General features: G+C 37.8%; 3 protein-coding genes across 4 annotated transcripts; 1 reads left to right on the top strand and 2 right to left on the bottom strand.

Moving 5' to 3' along the window:
* The first annotated feature begins 7,942 nt into the window (after positions 1-7,942).
* On the top strand, positions 7,943-8,389 carry LOC114761970 (probable H/ACA ribonucleoprotein complex subunit 1). Its single transcript, XM_028951417.1, has one exon. It carries the CDS (start codon positions 7,943-7,945, stop codon positions 8,387-8,389), a length of 447 nt encoding a protein of 148 aa, XP_028807250.1.
* Positions 8,390-15,209: 6,820 nt separating this feature from the next.
* On the bottom strand, positions 15,210-17,050 carry LOC114761971 (GATA transcription factor 5). 2 transcript variants are annotated; one of them, XM_028951419.1, is made up of 3 exons: positions 16,694-17,050; positions 16,384-16,599; positions 15,210-16,269 (listed from the first exon to the last, which is right to left on the bottom strand). In XM_028951419.1, exons 1-3 carry the CDS (start codon positions 16,988-16,990, stop codon positions 15,916-15,918), a joined length of 867 nt encoding a protein of 288 aa, XP_028807252.1. In that variant the 5' UTR covers positions 16,991-17,050; the 3' UTR covers positions 15,210-15,915. The 2 variants fall into 2 exon arrangements, with proteins under 2 accessions (XP_028807252.1, XP_028807251.1); XM_028951418.1 differs by having other exon boundaries at positions 15,210-16,599.
* A 7,732-nt stretch (positions 17,051-24,782) lies between these two features.
* Positions 24,783-26,523, bottom strand: LOC114761972 (receptor kinase-like protein Xa21). Its single transcript, XM_028951420.1, has one exon. The coding sequence runs from the start codon at positions 26,410-26,412 to the stop codon at positions 25,144-25,146; it is 1,269 nt and encodes a 422-aa protein (XP_028807253.1). The 5' UTR covers positions 26,413-26,523; the 3' UTR covers positions 24,783-25,143.
* Positions 26,524-26,713: the final 190 nt, after the last annotated feature.

The following is a 26,713-nucleotide window of genomic DNA, read 5'->3' as shown; positions in this document are numbered from 1 at the left end:
AGCGTCAGGCATCAGACGATACGTCATAGGGCTGGATCCAGGAGCTTTGCGATCACTTATGACGAGATTGTGAGTACTTGAAATAAATTTATTAATATGTATATGTATTTAATTTGTAACTAATTATTTCTTTGATTTCATTTACAGAGGGAAAAGATACGGCAGGAGCGGGGATACACGGCCACTTATGGCGAGATGTGGCCGATGGTGTATAGACCTCGAGACGGGCGTGCGTCGGATGAGGTTGAGGAGATAGCGGTAAGTAATAAATTAAATATTAATATAATATCACAGTGTAGATATCATTATATTATAATTAACTTCTTTATATTAATTTTGGTAGGCACGGATGACTCAGGTCGATTCCGAGTTGCGTGAGTCTCAGGGGTCTGCCTTGGATCCCACCGCCTCACTTTTAGCGGGTCGTGGCCGGCCGCAGCACCCTGGTCGAGTTAGCGGGCTTGGACTTGGACCTACACCGACTAGGTTGCCCCCTCAAGTGGCGCTGGCCCTTCATATACTGCCGGGAGCTCTCATGCGAGTGCGAAGCGGCCGGTTCCTCATCCTCAGAGGAATTGCGAGAGGAGCTCAGACAAGAGTTCGAGGCCAGGATGGAGGCCAGATCGTGGAGCGTGATCGTCAGCTGCAGGAGCGTGATCGTCAGCTCCAGACGCAGCTTGACCAGCTCTTGGCAGCTGCTACGGCTCTGCGTCATGTGGTGGTCAGTATAGCTCCAAACATCTCGTTCCTGAGATCCCCGACCTACACCTGCCACCAGTCCCGCCCCTACCCCCCCATCCGCCAGTCCAGTCCCAGCAGGTTGAGCGGCCTGCCCACCCCCAGCCGGAGGATCCAGCAGAGGATGATCACGATGCTGCTTCTGCCCCTCACCCATGATTTATCTTGCTTTCATTGTATGGGATTTTATTAGAATTTGATTTTACGGTTTTATATATACTATTTTAGATATTTATTAAATTTTATATTTATTTATTTCTATAATTTTATTTATGTCAAGTATTAATTAATATTGAAATATTTATTTATTTATTACAACATCAACATTACAATTTATTAAACACGTTAAACATGTTAATTAAAATAATTCTATAATCATTTATTAATTTAATAAATATTTATTTTTGTAATGTTATTAATTTATTGTGCAGTATTTCTATTTAATATTTAAAAATAATATCAATTGAATTTTATACATAGTGAAATTTTCTAGCGTTTAGATAAAAACCGCTAGAAACTTACTCCTTTTCTAGCGGTTTTAAAAACGCTAGAATTTCAAAACCGTTGGAGAAAAATTCCCGTTAAACCGCTAGAAATTTCTATCGGTTTGTAACCGATATTTTGAATTTCTAGCGGTTAATAACCGCTGGAAAATGAAACTTTCCGTTAAAACCGCTACAAATTTGTAGCGGTTTTGTAACCGCTACAAAAAAATGACCGTTCCACCAGCCCCCTTTATAAGCTGAAGCACTCCAACTGAATTCCATTTTAACTTCTCTTTGAGCTTCCTGTGTCATATTTTCACGAAATTTGAGCATTATTAGTGATGGATAGGTCGTGGATCAACTTGCACCGGTCGACTCCGCAATACTTGGCTGGTCTAAACTATTTCTTGGATTTTGCTTTCGCCAATGCTGCCGTAAATGGTAAGATTCAGTGTCCCTGTCCTAAATGTAATTTCAAAAAGTGGCATCCCAAAGATATTGTTAGGGAACATTTAATCTTTAAGCCTTTTCCGCGAGAGTACGTATTTTGGCAACTACATGGGGAACGGCTAGATATGGGTGCTGAGTCAGTTCCAGTAGTTTCACGGATGGGAGTTCGAGTGGATGAAGCCGATGCCGTGAATGATGCTGTGCGTGATGCTTTTGGTGTTCACGAAAGCTCGAATCCCAACGAAGATGAAGTAGAGGGACCTCAACCGGAGTTTCTAAGAAACGAAACTGCTCGGAATTTTTTGACCTCATGACCGAAGCTGACAAGCCTCTTTATTCTGGGTGCACAAAGTATTCGAAGTTGTCATTCTTGGTGAGGCTGTATCACATCAAATGCTTGTGCGGTATGACTGACAAGGCGATGTCCATGTTGCTGGAATTACTGGGAGATGCTTTCCCCCAAGCTGAATTCCCTCCATCTTTTTACGAAGCAAAAAAGATTATTAACAAGCTTGGCTTGAACTATAAGAAGATAGATGCATGCCCAAACGACTGTATGCTATACTGGGGAGATGATGCCAACAAAGAGATTTGTACGAGATGCAAGACGTCACGCTATAAGTCGGTACGGAAGGGCAAGAAGCAAAAAAGAAACCGGCCAAAATTCTCAGGTACAAATTATTACAGCGTGTTACTTGTTCCGTCTCTAAATATTCGATATTTGAAATTCTTAAAACAATTGATTATGTCATCAATTTTTTTAAATTGAGTCAATATTTAGTATTTAAATATTCGGTATTTTAAATTTTTAATATATTATTTTCTTAGATACTTTCCTTTGAAACCACGGTTGCAAAGAATGTATATGTCATCAAAAATGGCTCAGCATATGAGGTGGCACGCGACTGAGGAAAATCTAGATGGTAGGTTAAGGCACCCACGAGACTCGGAGGCGTGGAAAGCATTTGATGCGAAATTTCCAGACTTTGCCAATGATCCTAGAAATGTACGTCTTGCATTGGCAACCGATGGTTTCAATCCCTTCGGAAACATGAGCACAAGTTACAGTATCTGGCCGGTGGTGTTAATTCCATACAATCTACCACCTTGGATGTGCATGAAGCAGAGCTCCTTTTTGCTTTCCATGATCATTCCTGGCAAGAAAGCACCAGGAAATGATATTGACGTATACCTGCAACCGTTGATACACGAATTGATCGACCTATGGACGAATGGGTTGAGGCATATGACTCACATGACAAGCAACTATTCAATCTCCGTGCAGCCTTGATGTGGACAATAAGTGATTTTCCCGGTTTGGGAACTTTGTCTGGCTGGAATGTGCATACTGGGTTGGCCTGTCCTGAGTGCAATTTTGATTCTGTGCCATGTCGCCTTCCACACAGTCGCAAGTGGTGCTTCATAGGACATCGACGGTTCCTTGATTCCAAGCACAGACTTAGATTGCAACGGATTCGCTTTGATGGGAAACAGGAGAAGAGAGATCCTCCTGTTACTTTGTCTGGTATGGATATTTTGCGGCAGTTAGAAGATGTTCATGTCGAGTTTGGTAAGAGTGTGGATCCCGAACGATTGGGACGACGATCTCGTGGGACATCTGATACGCAACCTATGCAATGGCGAAGAGAAGCATATTTTTCACTCTTCCTTATTGGGAATCTAATTTGCTACGACACAGTTTGGATGTTATGCACATTGAAAAAAATGTGTGCGATAATGTGCTATATACGTTGCTCAATGAAGCTGGAAAGTCCAAAGACCATCTCGCAGCTAGAAAGATTTACGGGCCTGGGGAATTCGTGAAGAGGCTTGGCCTGATGAAAACGACAAGTTTCAGCCAGCTAAATTCACCTTGACAAAGCATAACAAGGATATCTTCCTCTCGACGTTGAAGAACATAAAAGTACCAGATGGATATTCTAGCAACATCTCAAGGTGTATCGATCTGCAGGCTCGAAAGGTTACTGGGTTGAAAAGTCATGACTCTCATGTTCTTATGCAACAGTTACTTCCATTGGCCTTGAAAAACACACTTCCTTCTGATGTATCGGTGGTTTTGGTAGAATTATGTTCATTTTTCAAGAAGTTGTGTGCGAAGGTCTTGGTAGCGGAAGAGCTTGATCAGCTGCAAAATAAAATTATTCTTACACTTTGTCACTTGGAGATGATATTTCCTCCATCATTCTTTACTGTTATGGTTCACTTGACTGTCCACCTTGTTCGAGAAGCAAAGGTTGCTGGCCCAGTTCACTATCGATGGATGTACCCTATAGAGAGGTACTAGATTATCTTTTATTCCCGCCTCTTTAAATTTCACATTGTTCTTTCATTTACTCGTAATTATTAATGCAATTTTAACTTACAGGTACTTGGGAAAATTAAAATCATATGTTAGGAATAAGGCATGGCCTGAGGGGTCAATAGCAGAAGGTTATTCCGGAGATGAGGTCCTAACTTTCTGTTCGAGGTACTTTGATGACATGGAGACATCTTTTAACCGCCCGCGTCGCGTAGATGATTCTCCTCCTGGTCCTTCCACGTCAACTTTATTTCCTCCTGTTGGGAAACCAGTTGGAGGATATGAATTCTTCAGACTCACTCCTACAGAGAAACTCCAGGCACACAGACACGTTTTGATAAATTGCAGCCAAGTTGAACCCTTCATGCAGTAAGTATATATATCATATAAGCTCACTAGCTTTTACACTTTATATTTGTTTCTTACTGACTCTTCTAACAAATTACACTTTACTATAGTGAGTTTAGGAGTTATCTCAGGCGTCAGCTACGGGGCCGTGCGCGTTCTGCTGACATTGATAAAAGAGTCCACAAAGAGTTTCCCAGTTGGTTTACACGTCGAATACGTAATGACAACAGCCCATACACAGATGAATTCAAAGCTCTTTCTCTCGGTCCGTTAGACCATGCACGAAGGTTTACCGCGTACAATGTCAACGGCTTCAAGTTCTGTACGGTTGGACGTGATCAGGGATTGCTCACACAAAACTCTGGAGTTTGCGGGACATTCGGAACGAGATGTTATGCTAGCAGTAGTGATGGCGATATGCGCTTTGGAGGCGTCACTTACTATGGAAAGCTAATTGACATTATTGAGTTGAGTTACCAGCTTTTCACCGTGACACTGTTCAAGTGCTCCTGGGCAAATACGACAACTTCACGGGGACTCGCTACTGACCATTTGGGCATCACCTCAGTTAATTTCTCTAGACTTATTCATACGGGGGCATCTGAAGATGATGAGCCATATATCCTTGCTTCTGAGGCACACCAAATTTACTATGTCGAGGACGAGAAACATAAAGACTGGAATATGGTCGTTCACCTCAAGCCACGGGATCTTTATGATATGGGTGATGGTGACATTATTTACGACAGTGAACCCTTCCAACCCTCGAATTTTGAAGACTTCTTTCCTCAAGGAGATGATAATTTGCCAATTATCAGGTACACGTCTTTTCTTAAATTATTTAAATAATTAACTACTAATTACTAATTTTTTCCAAATACATTATAAATTTAACAAATTTTTTTAAAATGTGTCCTTTCAGGCCGGATGATGATGGAGAATAGCAGCATCCAAAATAAATTATTAAAAAAATTTTCCGTCCATAAATACATATGTATAAATTAAAATTCGTACAGTTTTTTTAAAAATAAAAAATTTAATTTGTAGCGGTTAATAACCGCTACAAATTTATTTTACAAAATTATAATTTGTAGCGGTTATTAACCGCTACAAATACATATCTATAAATTAAAATTCGTTCAGATATTTAAAAATAAAAAAATAAATTTGTAGCGGTTATTAACCGCTACAAATATATGTCTATAAATTAAAATTCGTTCACATATTTAAAAATAAAAAAATTTAATTTGTAGCGGTTATTAACCGCTACAAATTATATCTATAAATTAAAATTCGTTCAGCTTTTTAAAAATAAAAAAAATTTAATTTGTAGCGGTTATTAACCGCTACAAATGAAACCGCTACAAAATACTAGCGGTTATATATACGCTAGAAAATGAATAACAGCTACAAAATGTAAAAAACGCTACAAAATACCGCTACAAATGTGTCGCTGATCTCTATAAATACCATATCTTCTCTACATTTATTTACTCCATCTCTTTTCTTTCCTCTCCTATTCTTCTTCATAATTCTCTCTTTTTTTCTTACTATCTCATATGGTGGTTTCTTTCTCCTTACTGTATGGTAAGTGAATTTTATTTTATAATTCATTGTATCTTTTATTTGTTTTATTTAAAATTTACTAACATATTTATTTCTCCTTTTCTTTCAGATTTTTTTCTCCACATTGTCATGCCCTCCTCAACTGATTCAAATACTCCTCAACCTAACACTATAGGTTCAATATTACAAAATATATCATCTTCAATTCAACTATCTTATTAAATATTCAATTAAATTATCTTATTAAATTAAATTCACTTCCTTTGACACATTCATAATTTAATTACATATTGTTTATTAAAAAATTTAAATATATAAAATGTAACATATAACTAATTATACAAATTAACAAAAATTCTTCAACATAATTTATTTAATGGTTTTTAAAATTATTATATGAAAAACCAATTTTTTTTTTTTTTGGCATGGTAAACATTTCTAGCGGTTACGAACCGCTAGAAATATTTCGTCAAATTTAAATTTTGCGCCAAAATTTCTAGCGGTTCAAACCGCTAGAAAATTTTTTGCCGCCATTCCAGAAATTTAATTGGCGGGAAAATTTAATTTTCCAAACATTTCTAGCGGTTCTATAACCGCTAGAAATTTGCGTGCACTATTGAAATTATTTATTTCCCGGCAAAATTGATTTGGTTTAGCATGTTTCTAGCGGTTATAAAACCGCTAGAAATTTTATTCCGGGCACATTTTCTAGCGGTTTCATAACCGCTAGAAATATTTTTCCTTTACATATTTTCTAGCGGTTATAAACCGCTAGAAATTTTCTAGCGTGTTGACCATAATGTGTAGCGGTTGCCATAACCGCTAGAAATTTTTTCTTGCGCCTGTTTTTCTAGCGGTTTTGTTAACCGTTACAAATGTTATTTGTTGCGGTTAAAACCGCTAGAAATGTATCACTCTAACCGCTACAATTAACATATTTTTTTGTAGTGAAAATGTTATGGGTGAAGAAACAAATGTTTTTGTTAATTAAAGAAAATCGTGAAAAGTACTTGATTAAAAAACTAGGTATCTAAGTACTGTCCTTGGTAATGGCCTTTTTTGTATTGTCTTCAATAGGCTGCTGCAACTTGCACAAGCTATCCTGCACAATTCTCATCGTCAAGCAAAAGCGAGCACGCACCCACTCAACAAATCACATGGGTACTCTATTATATGCGCCTAGCCTCTCTCGTGGTTTTCTTCCCTGGTGGGGATTTGGTGGTATGCATGATAAAACAAAGACATATGATTGGCAGATACAAATTACTAAACATATTAAGCTCGGGATGAACACGTTAATGACTTAAAATATTATTGAATGGCAACTCCGAGAAGTTTATCTTTTCTGCTAATCATGCGCGCCTAGGACAGATAGATATGGTCATCCTCAACAAAATATTCACGTTAAAATGCTCGCACCATTTGTGGGCCTCTCTACTTACATATATATATATATATATATATATATATTGTGCAGATAAGATATTTATTTGTAGCTAAAAACCCAGCATGCTTGGAGGCTTGATGAAGGGCAGTAGTTTGTAAGGAATTAAGTAAGAAATAGGAGTGGGGACAAATTGAAGTGCAAGGAAAATGACAGAATCACTTCGTCATCTTGCAGCCTAACTTTTGCAGCCTTATGTGGGAGGCTTACGGTATGTGTTAGTGTGGGGACTGCACTTGCTTGGCAATGGGAATTACAGGCACGGTATTTTGTAACGCAAAGGCTATAAAAGGATGGGGTGAGGGAGCAGCGATATATGCATTGTTGGGTTGAGGAATTGGCCATTACTAATTAGAGATGGAGATCACGGGAAGAGTTTTTGGGATTGTTCTGCTACTCGTGGTGGCCTTTGGTGCTTGTCTGGCTGACGTGAGAAGTGAAGACAGCGTGAAGAGAGTAGATGGCACTGGCCGGTTCGTTAATTCTACAGCTACAACTCCTGACGAAATAAGAGTTGAGCAGAATATGAACGTGAGCAATACCGGTGAAGAGGAGGTAAAGGCAGACACGAAGGACGGGGGAGAATAAATAATGGCGGAAGTCGAGGAGGCGGAGGGGGCGGTGGAGGAGGGGAGGAGGGGTGGCAGTGGTGGGGGCGGCGGAGGAGGAGGAGGAACGGGAAAGGTCATGGGTGGGGGGGAGGAAATGGTACTGGTGGAGGGGGAGGAGGCGGCGGCGGGCGGAGGTGGGGGAGGGGGGTGGTGGAGGAGGAGGCAATGGGGGAGGTGGAGGTGGAGGTGGAGGAGGAGGAAATGGGAAAGGTCATGGTGGGGGGGAGGAATTGGTAATGGTGGAGGAGGAGGCGGGGGCGGGGGCGGTGGTGGAGGAGGGGGTGGGGGTGGCGGACGGGGTGGGGAGGCGGTGGTAATTGGAATATTGGGTGTTGGGTTTGGGGATGTGGAGATGAGAAGAAATCAGAAGGAAGAAGCAGCAGCAGCAAGCTTCCCTCACCTTGACATGCATGGCGCTCTTGGTTAGCTTTGTTCGGAATTGTTTGTGTGTCGGACAGAAGTAGGATTACATAGTCTCGCGTATGTTGCCATGTTATGGGGCACACCGTATACGCTGAATCTGAGAGCGTTGTATGCGAGATTGACAATAAAAACCTTTTCTTTCGATTTCATATGCTATTTCAGAGGCTCTCAATAGTTTGTTTTCGGAAGGGATTTAGGCTGTTGGGCCTTCCTAAAATCCAGTCCAGTACTTCCCATCATGCGCGCCTTCAGTCTGGGCCTCATGACATGAATATGAATGGTGGTTATCAGGAAAACAAATAGGCTGTGCTTTAAATAATATTCAAAAGGGTTAAAATACAATCGTACCCCCGAGGTTTTTTGTTTGTCGCAATTTAAACCCAGACATATTTTGAGGCGCAATTTTTATCACGTCATATTTCTAAGTGGGACAATATTCGACCTATTGGACGGTTTAGCTATGTTGACTGTTAGTAAGCGTGTTTTGATTGTGTGTTGCTGAATATTAGTGTTTTGATAAGAAGTCTTTAGTTGATAGAAAAATTTCTCAAATATTAGTTCTTAAATATATATTTGAAAAGACCAGTTCTCAACTATATATTAGATAAAAACAGTTTAGAGAAAAATAATTTAGCAAAACTTATGGAGCTTCTCAAATATGTACTTGAGAAAATCAATTCTTGAATATGTGATAGAGAAAACTAATTAAGGAATATTCTTGGACCATGGTTTTACTAGAAATTATAAATTGAGAAAATACATCTGTCATCAGTAAAATATAAATTCTAATAACTCATACCTATCCCAAAGAAACAAGCAACAAACAAAATACAATTCCCAAATTTAACCACCAAAATACATCTAAAAAATGCTACTCTCCGGTCCTTAATATAGGACCCAATTATTGAGTTAGTTTTGGTCCTAAATATAAGACCCATTTATCATATTTATCAATTTTCTCTAAATTATCCCTATAAATACTCCATCAACCATAATCAAGTAGAAGAGGGAGAGGGGGTATTAGAAAGATCATTATGGTATTTTAGGAAAAATGTGTTACTTTTCTTATAATTAACTAACTTATCTAACTTCTTTAATTTAATCAAATTAGTTAAATGGGTCTTATATCAAGGACCGGAGGAGTATTTCGATTCACTCCAACATGGTTACACTAGCTGTTATTGTGTTCAGCTTCTTCAATAGCACCAGCTCCTTCTCTTGTTGCATCTGCACTTCATTTCACCATACACCCCAATAATACCTTCGTTTGCTTCATTTGGACTTTCTCCCCTTGCATCTCTCACGTCCGCATCCTCACATTTTCCATAAAAAGTTTATCTACATGTTCCACAAGTGCATTAATCACAACCTTCGACCTTTCATTTGCATCTTCATCATGCCACACAAAATACCCACATTCCCCCGGCACAATGTCGCAAAAAATTACAACCCATTTTACTAACCCAACAATATAACACACACATACCTTCCAATAGTTCGGGCACCCATAGAATCTTCTTTGTAACACCTCACGTAATTGTATCCACATACGCAATAAAATACTTCATTTAAAAATCCATACATATTTTTAGCATTCAAAACAGATCAATTTCAAAATATTTTTCAGACATAACAAAATAAACTATTGAAACCTTATAGTCATAGTAATTAAAATATAACATAGCATGTGCTTGAGAAGCACAGAAGCCTTCACAGCTCACACTATCAGTGCCTTTTCTTGATTCCTACTAGATCATTCACCTAAAAATATTAATATAAGGGATGAGATCAAACGTCCCAGTAACTACTGAACTTCTAACCTAAACAAGCAAACCATATATGATAGACAAAAATCTGTTTATATGTGTATATATATTTATGTATCAAAATCATAGATTTTATACATTCAACTCAATTTCATTTTTGATTCATTGATATACCAATATCATTTTTCTAATATATCCAAAAATAATGCAATATGCAGCCTCCCTTATATCACCGTCCACCCTTATACCGTTGATTGGAGCAATAGGCTAATACTTAGTCCAATAAGAACTAATCCATCTTACTAAATTATTCCAAGCTCACTGATACTAAAGATATATCTAGTCAAAGATATAGAACTCAAGTTCAAATTATGGCTTCCCTCCTTTACAAATAAAATAAGGAGATATCACATGTCCCACTGCTCCAATAAATTTCCTGCCAAAAGAAAACATGAAAAAAGAGACCCTGACAAGTGTCATCCACTGTGCAGAGTGATGGCATACCGCCTGATAATTTTATATCCATACAAATTTCCTTCTATCCTTAACCCAACAATACATATGTTATAAGTAAATAATGTTACATCAGCTATACGTCCTCAAATATGTTATTAAAGTAAGATAACAATAAAATTTCTGTATCAATAACTCAATATATTTAAATATTGATCATAATTAATAGCAATAATTCTTAACAAAATAAAACATTTATTTGAAAAGTCATGATACATAGATATATTTCAATATGGTATAATAAATTAATAAATCCACAATATAATCATACACAATTCACATGTACATGAAAAATTTTGGGTTAAGGTGCACCCAACACCTCTAAGTATTTTTCCAGGTGCACCCAGTGACCTAAAGTAATTTATTGTGCAATTTTGCCCTCAAAGTAATTAAAATGGTGCACTGGTATCCCATGCTAACAGATATGTTACTTTGACCGTGAAATTGATGAGTCAGCACAAGTTTGACCAAAATAATCTGACCTAGTGTGTCTAATAAGCAGGTGACGTGGCTTTTCTTGTTAATTCTTTTGTTTTGTTTGAATATTATCTCTGAAATATTGTGTCTGGGGTGAAACGACTTGCAGAGGAAAATGAACGTAGGCTTTTCTTCTCCATGTTTCGTTTTCAGCAAATCGTAATCCCTGTGGTGTGAAATTTTCTTCTCCGACCAAATCGATTGAAGTTTGTACTTGTTTTTCCCTCTATGTCAGTGGCTGCACCCGTTGAAATCTGAGAAACATTGCTCATCTATTTGTGCCCCCCTTCTGCATTTGAATATCTAATGGGTGAATCAAACTCAGATTCGACGGCGACGAGCAAAAGAAGGATTGGTTTGGTCAGACAAGTTGGAATAGAGACCGAGTATGAAGGGCGTCAAAGGAATTGCTTGTTTGTCTTGAATATATTATAGAGAGCCGGTTAGCCAAATCTAATTCTTGAATATATTCTTGAATATATTATAGAGAGCCAGTCAGACAAGTTGGAATAGAGACCGAGTATGAAGGGCGTTGAAGTTCTATTTTTGTGGTGCGGTGGCTCCTTGATGGACAGCATGGAGTGAGAAGAACCCTAGCAGAAGGTTTTACGGGTGCCAAAAATACAACCAAGTAAGTTAAATTGATAGTAAGTTGATCTAGAAATTGGTTGATGCTTGTACATTTGGTAGTAGAGGGGTTTGCGATTGCCAGCCAAATATATTTATGTTGAATCTTGACATGCTTGTACGTTTGTTCGAAAATTATAATTATTATTTACTTGGAACTTATCAAATTCATTAGCTTCAAAAGCAAACATGAAAGACTGAAGGAATTGTTTGTTTGGTTTAGACCGACAAAATATATTCCATTTTTGTGATAAGGCCCAATAACAAACAACCCTTCTCGATGTTTGGCTAATCGGCTCTCTATAATATATTCAAGAATATATTGAAGAATTAGATTTGGCTAATCGGCTCTCTATAATATATTCAAGAATATATTCAAGACAAACAAGCAATTCCTTTGACGCCCTTCATACTCGGTCTCTATTCCAACTTGTCTGACCAAACCAATCCTTCTTTTGCTCGTCGCCGTCGAATCTGAGTTTGATTCACCCATCAGATTTTCAAATGCAGAAAGGGGCACAAATAGATGAGCAATGTTTCTCAGATTTCAATGGGTGCGGCTACTGACATAGAGGGAAAAACAAGTACAAACATCAATCGATTTGGTCAGAGAAGAAAATTTCACATCACAGGGATTACGATTTGCTGAAGACGAAACATGGAGAAGAAAAGCCTACTTTCATTTTCCTTTGCGAGTTGTTTCACCCCAGACGCAATATTTCAGAGATAATATTTGGACAAAACAAAGGAATTAACAAGAAAAGCCACGTCACCTGCTTATTAGACACGCCAGGTTAGATTATTTTGATCAAACTTGTGCTGACTCATCAATTTCACAGTCAAAGTAACAGATCTATTAGCATGGGATACCAGTGCACCGTTTTAATTACTTTGAGGGCGAAATTGCACCATAAATTACTTTAGGCCATTGGGTGCACCTGAAAAAATACTTGGGGGTGTTGGGTGCACCTTAACCCAAAAAATGTTCAAAATTACTTGGTACATTTTAGCTTACAAATATTCATACAAAGATTACTCCAAAATTCTCAATAGTCTACAAAATTACACATAAATATTTATTAATATAAAATTCAAAACTACACCAAAACTAGTCTAAAATTCTAAGACTATCCTCTAAACAAAAATATATTAGCATATAAGACTATTTAAATTTAATAACTTAAGTAAATATTTTTATTACCCTAAATCTGAATATTTTATATTAAAATTTTCAATTATTTATTATAGTCTCCTTTAAAATTTTTTCTCAAACCAAACAACTTCTTTAAATTATAACAAACCTAAACTTTATTTAATTTCATAAAATTCTCAATTTACAAAATTTTCAAGCTTTCAAAATTATTTCAACAACAAATCTTTAACTTATTCAATATTCAAGTTGATTAAAATCTCAATAATATATTAAATAACTCAAATAAATTATTTAACGTAAATTTAATCTGTAAAACATTCTATATCTTTGAATGACAAATTTTTCAACTAAAATCTTAATTTAAAATTCTCAAAATAATCATTAAACAAATATAAACAGATTAAAATTTCTTAATAATGTATCTTTAAATTTTTACAGTCATATATTGTTAAAATTCTATATTTACTCTATATCCAAAAGATAAAGTTTTCTCTAACCATTATAATACTAATAATATAGAGCTCTAAATATATAGGAAATATTCATAAAGAAAATTTGACTAAAAAAAATAATTTTGTGTACCTAAATGATTTCTAAAACTTATCACATACTCTGCAACTTTGCTTGCTTGCTTTCCTTTCCTCTTTGCCTCTTGCTTTCTCTTTTTCTTCTCTCGCTCTCTCTTTTTCTTCCATCTCCCCTCTCTTTTATTCTATTTTCCTTCACCTTCCAACCTCCCACTCCCTATTTTTTTCTTTTTTCAACTTCCTTTACTACTTCTTTCATTTTTTTCCACCTCGATCCGTCCTTTCCTCTCTTTTTTTTCCCTTCATTAATTACCCTTCCTCCATTTTCTTCTCTCATTTACTACCCTCCCCCAAAAATCTTCCCTTAAGTCTAAAGTATGTTACGTTCTCCGGTTCCTCTTAGTCCATGAAGTCACCGTAGAGCAGCCAAACCACAATGATAGTATCTCTGACCCCCTTCATATTCCGACTCCGCACCCTCCCTCAGCATCAACACTCTCGTCCTAATGCTTCTTATCGGGGATGACATAGATTCTTCCATCGCCTTTGCCTCAAAAGTCCCCCAAACTGGTTACTGTCTGGATAATGTTTCACACTTCGTGTGCCCTTGACTAAGTTTCAAATGGCATCTATCTCTTTTAATGAACTCATCCAACGGCGCCAATCTATACATTTGCTGTGTCTCCAATTAATTTCTTTCCAGCGTGGGAGTTTTTTGACGCCGTTTAGCCAAACCGTCCAATCGGTCGAACATTGCCCAATTTGGAAAGACGTGACAAAAATTGCACCTCAAAATATATCTGAGTTGAAATTGCGACAAACAAATAGCCTCCGGGGTGGATTGCACTTTAACCCTATTCATAAGTCATAACTGCATTGGCTTATATTCATTCATTAATATATTGCCCATACAACGTCACCCTTATTTTTAATAATACCATTATTGTTGTTTGAAATTTGAGTCATCCACATGCTTTTCAATGTCCAAAAATAATACAAAGTGGCGGCATTGTGCATGCTAAATAAGTGTGACTTTCACGTGAGATTATATGTAATGCTAAGAGGCAGCCAAAGATTTATATTAATAAGGCATTAGAGAGGATGCAATTAGATGCAGTGCGTGCGAAAATGAGGCAATCACTTTTGGTATGTGTCCATTAAAGGACGTCACCAAATACTGCATCCGGTTCTTAATATAAAAATTTATTTGACTTTTATTTTAGTCTTAACTATAACACCCCAATCTATTTTGTCTCTTATATTTATATATTTTTTTCAATATAGTCTTTGTAATAATAATGGTTCTAACTAATATATTTAATTAGTAAGAATATTTTAAAAAAGACAATACCTATTTATTACAAATAACTATTTTAACTAATTTTCTTAATCTATTCAAATTAGTCAACTAATTATTATATTAAAAGACCAGAAGTAGTATAACAATGAAAGAGAAGAAGGGAACATGAAAATATGGAACAACAAGCAGCAGTTGAATGAAAGGGCAGCATTTGCATTCCCCACACACTTCCCCATCTGTTTGCTTTGACATACATGCCTTCCCCTCCACATTTCCTCTTCCCTTTCTTTCCTTTCCTTCTCCTCATCATTCTTTCTTCTTTCTAATCTTCTTCAGTAAGTTCAGCTCATGCACATTATTCATTCTCCATTATCTAAATTTCACTTCAATATTCCAAGTCTTATTTCTGGAATCACACAACACACTAAAAATATTCTATCAATACCAAGTGAAAAAAAACGTCAAATACAAACTAATTTAAAACGTTTTTTATTTGGTTAAAAAACACTAAAAAAGTGAAAGGTGTCCAAGCTATGGAAGCGCGGAAAGGGCAGGCTCAGGCTTCCAATTTTTAGCTCATGCGACTTGGAAACGTCCATGCATAAGCAATTTTAAATTCATGAACATCTCCATCCAAAAACAACCAGTGATAAGTACAGAGATTGACGAGTTTGGAAACGAGAAAAGGAATCCATTAGTACAAATTCTATGTGGCCACGCCACACGACGCTTCTCAAGTTTCAACCACTTCACCCTTTTTTGTTTTTTGGTGATATAAATCCACCCCCCTTCTTAGTTTAATAACAAGTCCATGCTTTCCCAGCCCTAATTCGGTAATTCCCACCTCCCATTTCCAGGACCCCCTCCGTCTTTGAAAACCACGACATACTTATTCTATTCCATCTAAAACAAAAAACAAAGAAAAAACACTCTGCTCCTCCTCTAAGTTAAAAAGAGTGCAGTTCACCGGGGGGGAAAAAAAAAGTGCAAGTCTTTTCAGTCAGTTACAAAGGACTAACACCTACCGCACCCACCACATCAACAAAGTTTAAAGAAAAAAATTATTTATAAAAATTTACACCAGCTCGGTTCTCTTCTCTCTGCTAAACTAATTATTCTATTCCTTCCTCGCCTATTTTTCTCCTACCTAGATTTTTTTTCCACTGATCAAAAACTGGGGACCACAGTCGGAGGCTCCAAACCCGACCCCATCTCGCTCATCTCCTTCTCCCGCCGCATCTCCAGCACTTTCCGGTGGTGATTCGAGTGTAATTCGCTCGAGAATGTCGGGCTACAAGCGGGTCTGTATTCAGGCAAGAGTCGGCCGGATTTATATCGTACCCCACACGCGTTACATAGCGTTTTTGCTCCGAGCGGTCCGGTCCGCCACTGTGGGGTCTTCTGCACGCCGCAGTGACTGCACTTCCGCGGTGTCGAAGCGGCCACTCCCTCAGCCGCCTCATCAGCCGTCCTCCTTTTTAGTTTGTTCACGCTCGGTGACTTTGCTTCGAAGCCGATGAGCTGCGGATTAGAGACACTGTTATTATAAATTAGCAAAGGAGACGAAGAAGAGGAGGATGACGAAGAAGTTGAGGATGACGACTCGGTGATAGGAGGAAAGCCCAGTGACCAAACCCGCAATCCGGTTCGTGTTCGTTTGCTTCTGGCCTTGGCAGGAACTGGGGTCGGGAAACAGGGCGAGGCCGCAACAGGGGTTTCAAATTCAAGTACTTTCTCTGTCTCGGTCTTCGGAATTCCCGGCAATGTTCCGGCAGGGTACGGAGCGGAGTATTCGAAGAAGGAATCCTCGACGAAATGAGAGAGCCACTCCAAGTCTGCTTCTTCATCCGCCTATAAAGATTGCAACTTTGATCAGCAACCATGAAAGGGGACGCAGAAAAGAGGTGAAAACGGGTGTTGTAATGAAGGAAATGAAAGGAAGTACCGGAAGGATGAGTTGGGCAGAGGCGAAATCGTCCGTGACGGAAGAAGTTTTAGGAGTTTTGTTGAGCAGGCGAGGAGAAACAGGAAGAGAATCATGGAGGGGTTGTTGTGGCTGGTCCGGCTGCTCGGGGAGGGCGTCGTGGTGGGAGAAGTCAAGAAGGCCGTCCACAAAGAACTGATCGGAAGGGGTGAGATTCTGCACATTGGAGGCGGACAACTCCTCGAGAAACGCACGGGGGCTGAATTTGAGGCCAGCGTCCATGCGAGAACTGGTTTTGAAAGCAGCTTCGCACTCCATTGGTGGCGTGGAGTAGAGAGCGAGAGAGGATAAGTGAGAAGAGAAGGAGGAGGAGGGATATGGAGGTGAGTTTGGTAAAGCATTGAATGAGAGGGTGGATGGGTCCGTGACACCCTCCCTCCTTCAGTCCTTATTCCTTTCTCTCTCTTTCCCACCCGCCCACGCATGCATCATGCACACTTTGGATTCATGTTATTTTATTCACCACTTGTCTTTTAATTTTTACCTACTCTCTCTCTCTCTCTCACTTATTTTGAATTTCTCTTTTTGCACTTCATGCTTGCAGCCTACATTACACGCTTACTCACTCCCTACAAAACCCTGCAAAAACAGCACTGCCCCTCCTTATAACATGCTCAGCTATTGGTTTCACACCATTTGAACTCTACAGTTTTTACCTTCGTTCCAATCCAAACAATTAAAACAATGCTGCAAAAATAGAGTCTATGCAATTACGAATAGGTAAAAATTGTGTCTAATTTGTTCTGGGTCAAAAACGCAATTGGATCTCAAAGTAAAATAAGTTGCAAGTTATTTTACTTCATATGATGATACTGAAACATAGTTAATTTGGTTGTAAAAATTGGTCTTATGCTTCCAAAATTTCGCTCAATTAAATGTCATTATTGAAAGCGCATATAGACGGGCATTTTTACGAGTCAATGGTTAATCGATCAACTCAATTTTTGCTCTCTTATTTTGCTATCATTTTCACATGACCAAAATAAAAGCAACTAATGTTATCACAACCACTTATCTCGAACCATGTAGAGCCACAATCCTGTTGGACATGGCTCGCTGACTCGTTGTTTTGCCCCATCCTCTCTAGTTAATGATCAACAAGGTCACGTCAAATGAACTATATTCCATGTCACTATCTAAGTTATAATATGATTTATAGGTCCACTCTACCCAGTAAGCCTGCAAAACTAAAGGAAATCAAGTGTATGAATTACACTACAATTGTATAAGCTCATCATATTAACTCAAATATACATATGCATGTCGCATAAACAATTGCTCAGTAAATTCAACTTGAGTTCCGTGGCTCTGGTGTTACGGTAGTTTATCTGCTAAAGAAATATTGTTTTGAAGATTAAAATTACAAACAAGATCATTGATTTATGACTAGTTAGAAAGTAAGCATGCATGGGGCTAAATTAATCGAGAAGTTGGTTAAATTATAATCACTACATACACATACATAAACTACAAAAACAAAACAAAAGTGGCAGGGGTAATTTAATGGGATTGTTTAGTTTGCTTATGAAACCAGCAGAATCGTGAAGACCTAGAAAATGGCATTTGGTCCTTTTCTTTGTTGTAATTTCTACTTTTCCTCTTTGGGAGGCAACTGGCCCATCTTTCTTGACTCTACTTCTTTCGTCCCTTCTTAATGCACACTTTTAGAAAAAATCGACAAGTTCTGTTGCGTACATAATTGATACCATCTCTTGTACTTGCCAAGTTACTCCCATTCCTGCCACCACATACGTGTACTTGCCTTCCATGGGATCTACTTGTAAGGTGATTATAAACTTACTGAGTCACCGATAAATTGAAGTCCAAGGCTGATCCCCCGCTCTCTATTTTCTAAAACGCGTGCCTCAATATTGTTCCTAGCCACGAATTTCCTAGTTTTTATAAATACTGTGGGCTGAGATACGTTATTATGATTATTATAGTTTAAATTTGCCACAAAGAGAACGACGAATTGAACAGAATGAATGGGGAAGGTGTGAAACAGATGCGAGAGCTTAGATGCTCGCATCGTTCACAAGTGTAAGCATATGTAATATAGGTGCAAATAGTATATATGAAGCCGAGTCTGAACTATAAGACAGAAGGCAGGGCTGGTGGATTCCGTTCGGAAGGTTGAGAGAGGATAGACAGCAGAAGGAAATTAGCTAGTAGTGCGCTTGTGGATTCTTTTTGGAGAGATCAGAGGCCACTTTAATTTTTGGTCTCCGAAGGTGGGGCGTTCCCGTGGGAGGGACGAGATCGAAGGAGGAGGGGATAGAGGCAAGATCGAGTATTTGAGGTGACTAGAAATTAGCAAAATTTATTCGGATGCGAAAAACTTCGAAAGTGTTAAAGGCATTTTTCAGAGGAATATTGTGTTTTATTTTATAAGTTGTTTTACAAGATATTGATCATAAAATATAATATAATACACATGTTTAATGAGATACATATATGTAATTGAAAAGATTAAAATGTTTTAATTTAGGGATATTAATTAATTGTAAAATACTTCTCGTGCGTTTGGGAGAGGAGATGATGGATGCTGAACAGAGAAGGAGCTAAACCAAGTTTAATTCGACTATGGGGTATTTAAATAGAAATCAAACTATGGTTATAAAAATACTTTTACGATATACGAAGAAAATATGTGTAAGAGCTTGTTTCGTTTTATGAAAATTGTTACCAAACACCCCCTATGTATGGATGACGGTGTACGTAGTTTCGCTGGCCAAGCATGGAATAACTGCATTTGTGATGAAGGGCATGAAATGAAAGCAACCAGTGCTGATTTTTTGATTTCTTATGGAAGCTTTTTCATCCTAAGTTGAAATGCCCCAAAACAAGATTTTGGTGTTGTTGGATGGAGAGATCAGAGAGAGTGAGAGAGAGAGAGAGAGAGAGAGAAGGAAAGCAATTTCGAGGAGGGTGTTCATTAGTTAAAACGGAAGCTTCACTCAAAGGAAGAGAATAATAAGAATGGAAGAAGTGAAATGATAAGGATGGTTGGGGGGACAAGGCATAGCTTGGACGCAACTTTTGGACAAATTTAAATTAAAGCTCTTTGCATTATATGTGCCAGCCTTTGTCCTTGACTTACCTAACTTCTCTCATCATCATATCATTCCCTTTTTCTCCATTTTTTCATCACCCAACTCTCTTCACATATTCTTGCGCTCCTCGCAAAAACAAAAAATACAAAGTCATATAATAATAATAATAACAATAAATTAAAATAACACATTACGGCTGTGTTTGGGTGACACCCCAAACCATGGTTTGGGGAATAAATCACCCAAACATCCACCCAAAAACTCCAAAACCATGATTTTGGAAAAAGCAAACAATTTTTGCTTTTGGAGAAAAAATAGAGTGTGAGAGTCTATAGGATATGTATCTTGTTATTTTTTTTTATAAACATATTTAATCTTATATTTTATAAATATATATACATATTAATTATTTATTAATTATATTATCTTATGTATTATTAATTATGTTAATAAAAAATATATTATTAACAATTTTATTCCTTCAAATTAAAATATATCATAAAATCTATTTTTTCTGTAATTATCATATTAACTTATGTCTTTTTTTTAGTAATTTGTATATATAAAAAGTGCTTCTGATAACAACTATCCAAACACTCTCACTTCTCAAAATCACTTTTTCATAAAATCTATTCTTTCCAGAATCTATTCTTCCCATAATCTATTCTCCAAAATCACTTTTCCAAACCACGGTTTGGTTTCATCCAAACACACCCTACATTAAATAGAAAAGCTCGATCAATCGTTAAGTTAATTGCATTGTTAACACCCCCTCAAACTGAACATGTATGATCTCATGTGAAGTGACTCCGTGTGATTATTTTGTTATACAAGTCTACTTTTTTTTCTCTGTATTACTAATAAATAAGTAGATAGAGAACCTTAATTAATTTGTTCCGTATATTTAGATGGGGAAACTAAAAATCTTCATGGTTTTTATTTTTCTTATTAGTACGATGGTTGCTTTCCCAATCTAATTCTTGCTAAATGAACATCTTTGTGTTTGATGGAAGTTAAAGTAATAGATCTCTGCCTAGCGTGTAATTAGATGCATAATTAATGGGTGTAAAATCATGTGAAAATATTGCTTTTCGTTCGACTCATTACTAGAACCAAGCCCCCAGTGAGATTCGCACGACGACAGTATAAGAATAGAATATGGAAATTCGGAGTGCATGGGAGCTCAACGTCGTTTGGAAGCAGCTAAGTGCGTATGTTCATCTAACGTCACCCGTAGAAACGATTTAAGGATAGGATATGATGTATATGGGAATAACGAACAGCTTTGGTTATGTGCTTATTTAATAGATCATGATTAGCTAGTGTCCGCAGATTTTACATATGCCACCCAAAAGAACAGGCAGCAGCAACTATATAAATGAATCGATCTATAACATATGAATCTAAGCAAAGCGCGGTGATGATGAATTAATCTTATTATGAGGCCGTACGTTCTTCATGATCATTATATATTGAGCAGCAGCTGGTGCACACTTAATTAGAACTGATGGAGGCCGCAAATTAAAATTAAGAAACATACCCAGTTCAAGCATAATATGGTCTTGCATGTACGTACGGTAATACATATACAGAATTCACTGACCAGCTACACTGCATTAACAAAATGCTTTGAGTTGATCCTGTTCCAAGACAAGTCTGAATCAACAACATCCTCAATGCTCCTCTCCAACCATTACTCCACTCGTAGGTCTTGGAAGATTGCATAGTTCGTCACAGGATCTCAAGAGAGTGAACAGAACATCGTCTTCAAGGGAATCAACAAACATCTGCTGCTCTAATAATATGAAAATCGAGCGCAATGCATGGGTCATTCTTGAAAAAGCTTTATATCGTCAGACAACATGCGTGATCGTATGCATGGGTCAATCCTCAAAGAGCAAGCCAAATTCAGGATGATACCACTCTGCACATGTTTGTCTTGTCTTCCCTCACCTTCGTTTTCCAACCGGAGGAACAGTTTCCTCTCTAAACTTGCGTCCTGATTTGGGAAAAGTCGCGTACTACGTGCTGTCCTGAAGCTTTCGGCGGTTGAATCTATTATTAGATGAAACGTCTAAAGCAGCAGCGAATATGTATTGTCTGCAGAAAGAAAACTAAGCACGGAATCAGAATTGAAAATGGATTCTCGGTTGCATGTTCTTTTTTTTTTTTTTTTTTGGGTTAGAGATTCTAGGTCGCATGTTTGTTAGAACAGAATTGTGATTATTTATTTTTACTCCACCGGTCCTTAATATAAAATCTATTTAGCTAATTTAATTAGATTAAGAAAGTTAAGTAAATTAGTTAATTATAAAAAATATAACATGTTTTTTCTAAAATATCATAATCATTTTTTTTAATATCCTTCCTCTTTCTTTTACTTGATTATGGTTGAGGGAGTATCCATATATGTTATTTTAAAAAAATTAATAAATATAAAAAATAAGTCTTATATTAAGACCAAAATCAATTCAATAATTAGGTCCTATATTAAGAACCGGAGGAGTATTAAGTAGAACAGAATTGTAATTTCCCCCCTTCTCTTTCTTAATTTTAAGCCAATAATACTGAGGAATCTCATACCCTAACTTCTTGCAATAATAACAGGCTTTATTATTGGAATTATGTCACCTAGCCTTAGATCTATATTTCCTATCAATACTCTCCTCTTCCTGATTTCTGCCCCTCACATTTAAACTTTCACCCTTATACTCAGAACGGGCTTCAAGATCAAATTTTCCTATGGGCAATAAATTAGATTTTACATCTTCAAAGGCTGAATCATCTGAATTTCCATATAACGTAATTTAAAAAAAAAAAACTTAATAAGAGGGAGGCAATAAGACAACTAACAAAATAGCTTTATCCCCGTCTTCATTAATTTTAACAGCAATATTTTCTAAATCCACAATGATGGAATCAAAATCATCAATATGAGATTAAGTAAGGGTAGCTTCAGCCATATGAAAGTTATATAACTGTTCCTTGAGACGAAGCTTATTTGCATAACTGTTCACATACATAGGGACTCCAACTTCAGCTATGATAAGGCGACGGTGATTTCATTAACTATTGCAGAACCCCCCAGATGGGCATGGTTGAATTTCAATGGTTTGGTAAACTTCTCACTTCGCAGAATTTTTTAAGCTAAATGTGTATTTCACCCAATCCAGGAAGAATGTGTTATTTGGAGATCAATTTGAGCTAACGGCTGCATTAATATTAGTGCTGAGCGGTACTGGTGAGCGATTTTGTTACCAGCAAATAATTTTAAGGGGGTGTTTGGATGAAGCCAAACCATGGTTTGGAGAATAGCTTCTGGAGAATAGATTTTGGAGAGAATAGATTTTGGAAGAATAGATTGTCTGAAAAAGTGATTTTGATAAAGTGAGAGTGTTTGGATATTTATTGTCAGAAGTGCTTTTTTATATGTAGAAATTACTAAAAAGGACATAAGTTTAAATGATAATTACATATAAGATATATTTCATAATATATGCTTATTTGAAGTAATAAATTTGTTAATAATATATATTTTGGCAACATAATAAATAAGACATAAATAAAAAAAATAAAAAAAATTAAAACGTATATATATTAATAAAATAAGTAAATATGTTTTTTGTAAAATAATTTACTTTGCCAACAAAAAATATGATAAATTATTTCAGAAAATATGATTAACAAAACATATGTTTGTGGAAGTAGGATCCGCGGACACCGAGTAATATATTTTGCAAAGCACCACCAGTGAAAGCTGTAACATGGAGCCTCGTAGAGCAAAAGAGGAAGGAAACAATTGATATTTGCGGGGCCCACCAGCAGTCAATAATCAGCCTAGAAGCAGCTCCCGTCCCTTCTTCGAAACCAAGGTTTTGGGGGGCAAACACCATGGTTTCCCCCAAAACCATGGTTTCAAATTTTTGATGGGTGTTTGGCAAATTTTTCTCCAAACCATGGTTTGGAGATCCAAACCATGGTTTGGAGAGAGAGCCAAACACCCCCTAAACCTGATTTGAAAAACGCAAGCGGGGTTAGAATTTTTGAATTTTACAAGCTTCATTGGACAGATCACAAGCTTGATGTTTAATTATGATGATGAGGGTAATGAGCAGATTCAAAGTGTAGGTACAATTAATCATCCGGGTTGGCCTTTTGGTTGATTGCATAATAGTGAGGGGTTACTTCTTTGTAACGTCAGCCCAGTGGAGTAGAGTATCATAAAAGATCATCATGTTGTTGTAGCACTGATACGCAAAGTCAGTTTGTTTTTCAAAGGATTGATTTTGACATCAGAATCGGTTCCTTCATGTCATGGTTCAGGTTTAACTAAATTACAAGTGTCCCCATCCACCCTGCCTCCTTATTCCAAGATCTTATCCATTTTCCCGGGCTTTATTGATTTTCAATAATTTTTTATCCATGCGTATAGCTGTTTAGGTCCTTTTTGAAGAAGCAACAGCTGGGAAGCTTAGTAAACAGTATACTTGTTAAATTTCTTTTATCAAACCCAAATAAAAAGGAGGAGCAGGAATTGGACTTCACTTTCAGAAATAGATTAATATACAAGCCAGGTTGCATAATACTACCTCCAATCCTAAATATAAAAACCAGCCGATTAATTTGAGTATATTAAAAAAAAAAACTAATTAAGTTAATTATTTGTAATAAATAGGTATTGTTTTTTTAAAAATATCTTTACTAATCAAGTTAATTGACTAGAACTATCATTACTAGAAGAGTTATCTTAAAATAAATAAATAAATATAAAAAATAAAATGAGTTGAAATCTTATATTTAACATTAAAATAAAAATTAAATAACATTTTATATTAAGTACAGGAAGATGCGGTTGTAAAAGAAGCAGTAATAAATAACAAAAATAACAAGGCATAACGACACTTACCGAACGAATTTCATGTTTTGGGTTGACCAGGATAGCCATCCAAGTCTCTGGCCCAAAAAAAGAAACAAAAATGTAGCCATCATAATCAGGATTTGGTCATAAGCAAGCAGGGGCACTGTCATTAACTGAGGGCGCAAATCCTTGAGCGCTAGCAAACTCGCGTCGTAAATAATTGCCGGAGAAATAAAAAGGAAAATGAAAATAAACCCAAAATGATTGTGGGAGATGCTGGACGGCGAATGGCAAAGGTCAAATGAAGTTGGCAGTTATCGTACGATATTGATGGCTTGATCGGATTAAGATTAGGAGGATCTCCACATGCTCTCAAGTCTCAACCCTCATCTCTTGATCGACATTAACATCAACATCTCCGATCATTCCTCTTTCCACTCTAATTACAGGCACATGTATCAGAACAAACAAATGAAATCAATCAAAATCATCATCGCCATCTAAGGGATGAAGGGACTAAATCTGTTGCATACGTCCAATGATTTTTGTTGGTCGCAGAAAAAGAACCTCAGCGGGCATCTAAACAAACAGTTGTCCCCCAACGTCACATTTGCAGAACCCTGCTTGAGCGCCAGCAAGGGGCTGGGTATGCCCCCGATGAGGTAATTGCCGCTCAATATTAGCCTCCCGAACGGCGATATTCCCACCTCCGGAAACACCGTCTTCAATGCGTACTGCGTCGGTATCATTCCCGTAAACTTATTGTTCTCTAACGCCAGTGACGCCAGCTTCGGCATCACTCCCATGAACCACGGCAGCAGCCCTTGAATCTGGTTGTTGCTCAGATCAACCGCTATTAGCCCACTCTGCGATCCCGCATTGTAAGATGGCGCTTCCATGGACGAGAATTTGTTGAACGACAGCGTCAGTTGCTCCAGCGAAGGCAGCTCAAATAGAACCATGGGCACAGAGTCCTTCAGACCGTTATAACTCAAATCCAAAACCTGCAAATCCATCAACCCTCTGAAGCTTTCCGATCTTAAACCTCCGCTCAAGCTATTGTTCCTCATTGAGATTTGAACTAAGGATTTGGGCAACGTCGCCGGAATTCCGCCGGCGACGGCGTTGTCGCTGATGTCAAGATAGTAGAGGTTCTCGAGAGAACCAAGATCAGGAATCTCACCCTCGAGACTGTTGAGCTGAAGTTCGAGCCTTTTCAAGCTCTTCAGACCGTTAAAGCTAGAAGGGATTGTCCCTTGAAGATTATTGTTATCAAGGTAAAGCTCTTCCAGATTCGAGAGGAACCCAATGGAAGAGGGAATCTCACCGTCCAATAAATTCCCGGACAGAGCGAGCCGGCGAAGACGAGTCAAGTTGGAGAAGGAGTCGGGAATGCCGCCGGAAAGGTAGTTGTTGGACGCATCGAGAGTTTCTAAATAAGGAAGGTTCCAAGACGAGGACGCGAGTGAGCCGGCGTAACCCGCCTGGTCGAGAGTGATTTCGGTGACCCGACTCGACCCGGAGACGACAACGTCGCATCGGAAGCCGCAGGTGAATGTTTCGCTGAAGAGGCCGTCGCATGGGTCGACAGAGAAGTCCCAAGAACTAACACACGAACCTGGATTCACGGAAGCATTCTGAAGGCCGTTCTTGAGCTGCTTCAGAGCCTCTATATCACCCCAATATGTCGCTGATTCCGCCGGAGAAAGCAACCAGGAAGCTGAAATAGCCAAAACCAGAGGAAACAGAGGAGAAGTGAGGCAACCCATGGGGGAGGGTAATGTAAGACGGACAGTATGAGAGTGAGAAAAGAAAGTAAGAGTAAAGTGGGAAGCAGGCACTGGATGGAGTGAAGGAGAAAAGTTGATAACTTTTGAGGAACGGAGTCAGAGATTTTTTTTTTTTTGGGGGGGAGGGGGCGGGTGCAGCTCAGTTCAGTTCACGGGTTCTTTTTTTTTTTTATGTCAGGGTTAGAAGGGTTTTGGTCTTATGGATGGTGTTGGGTGCTGAGGGAAGCATATCTCGGACATTATATAGACTGAGTGAAGGAATGGATCCTGTGACTATTTT

The sequence above is a fragment of the Neltuma alba genome, unplaced genomic scaffold (genome assembly GCF_004799145.2).
Source record: "Neltuma alba isolate B1F8T4 unplaced genomic scaffold, ASM479914v2 tig00011156_pilon, whole genome shotgun sequence".
NCBI lineage: Eukaryota > Viridiplantae > Streptophyta > Magnoliopsida > Fabales > Fabaceae > Neltuma > Neltuma alba.
This window is presented reverse-complemented; position numbering and strand designations above follow the sequence as displayed.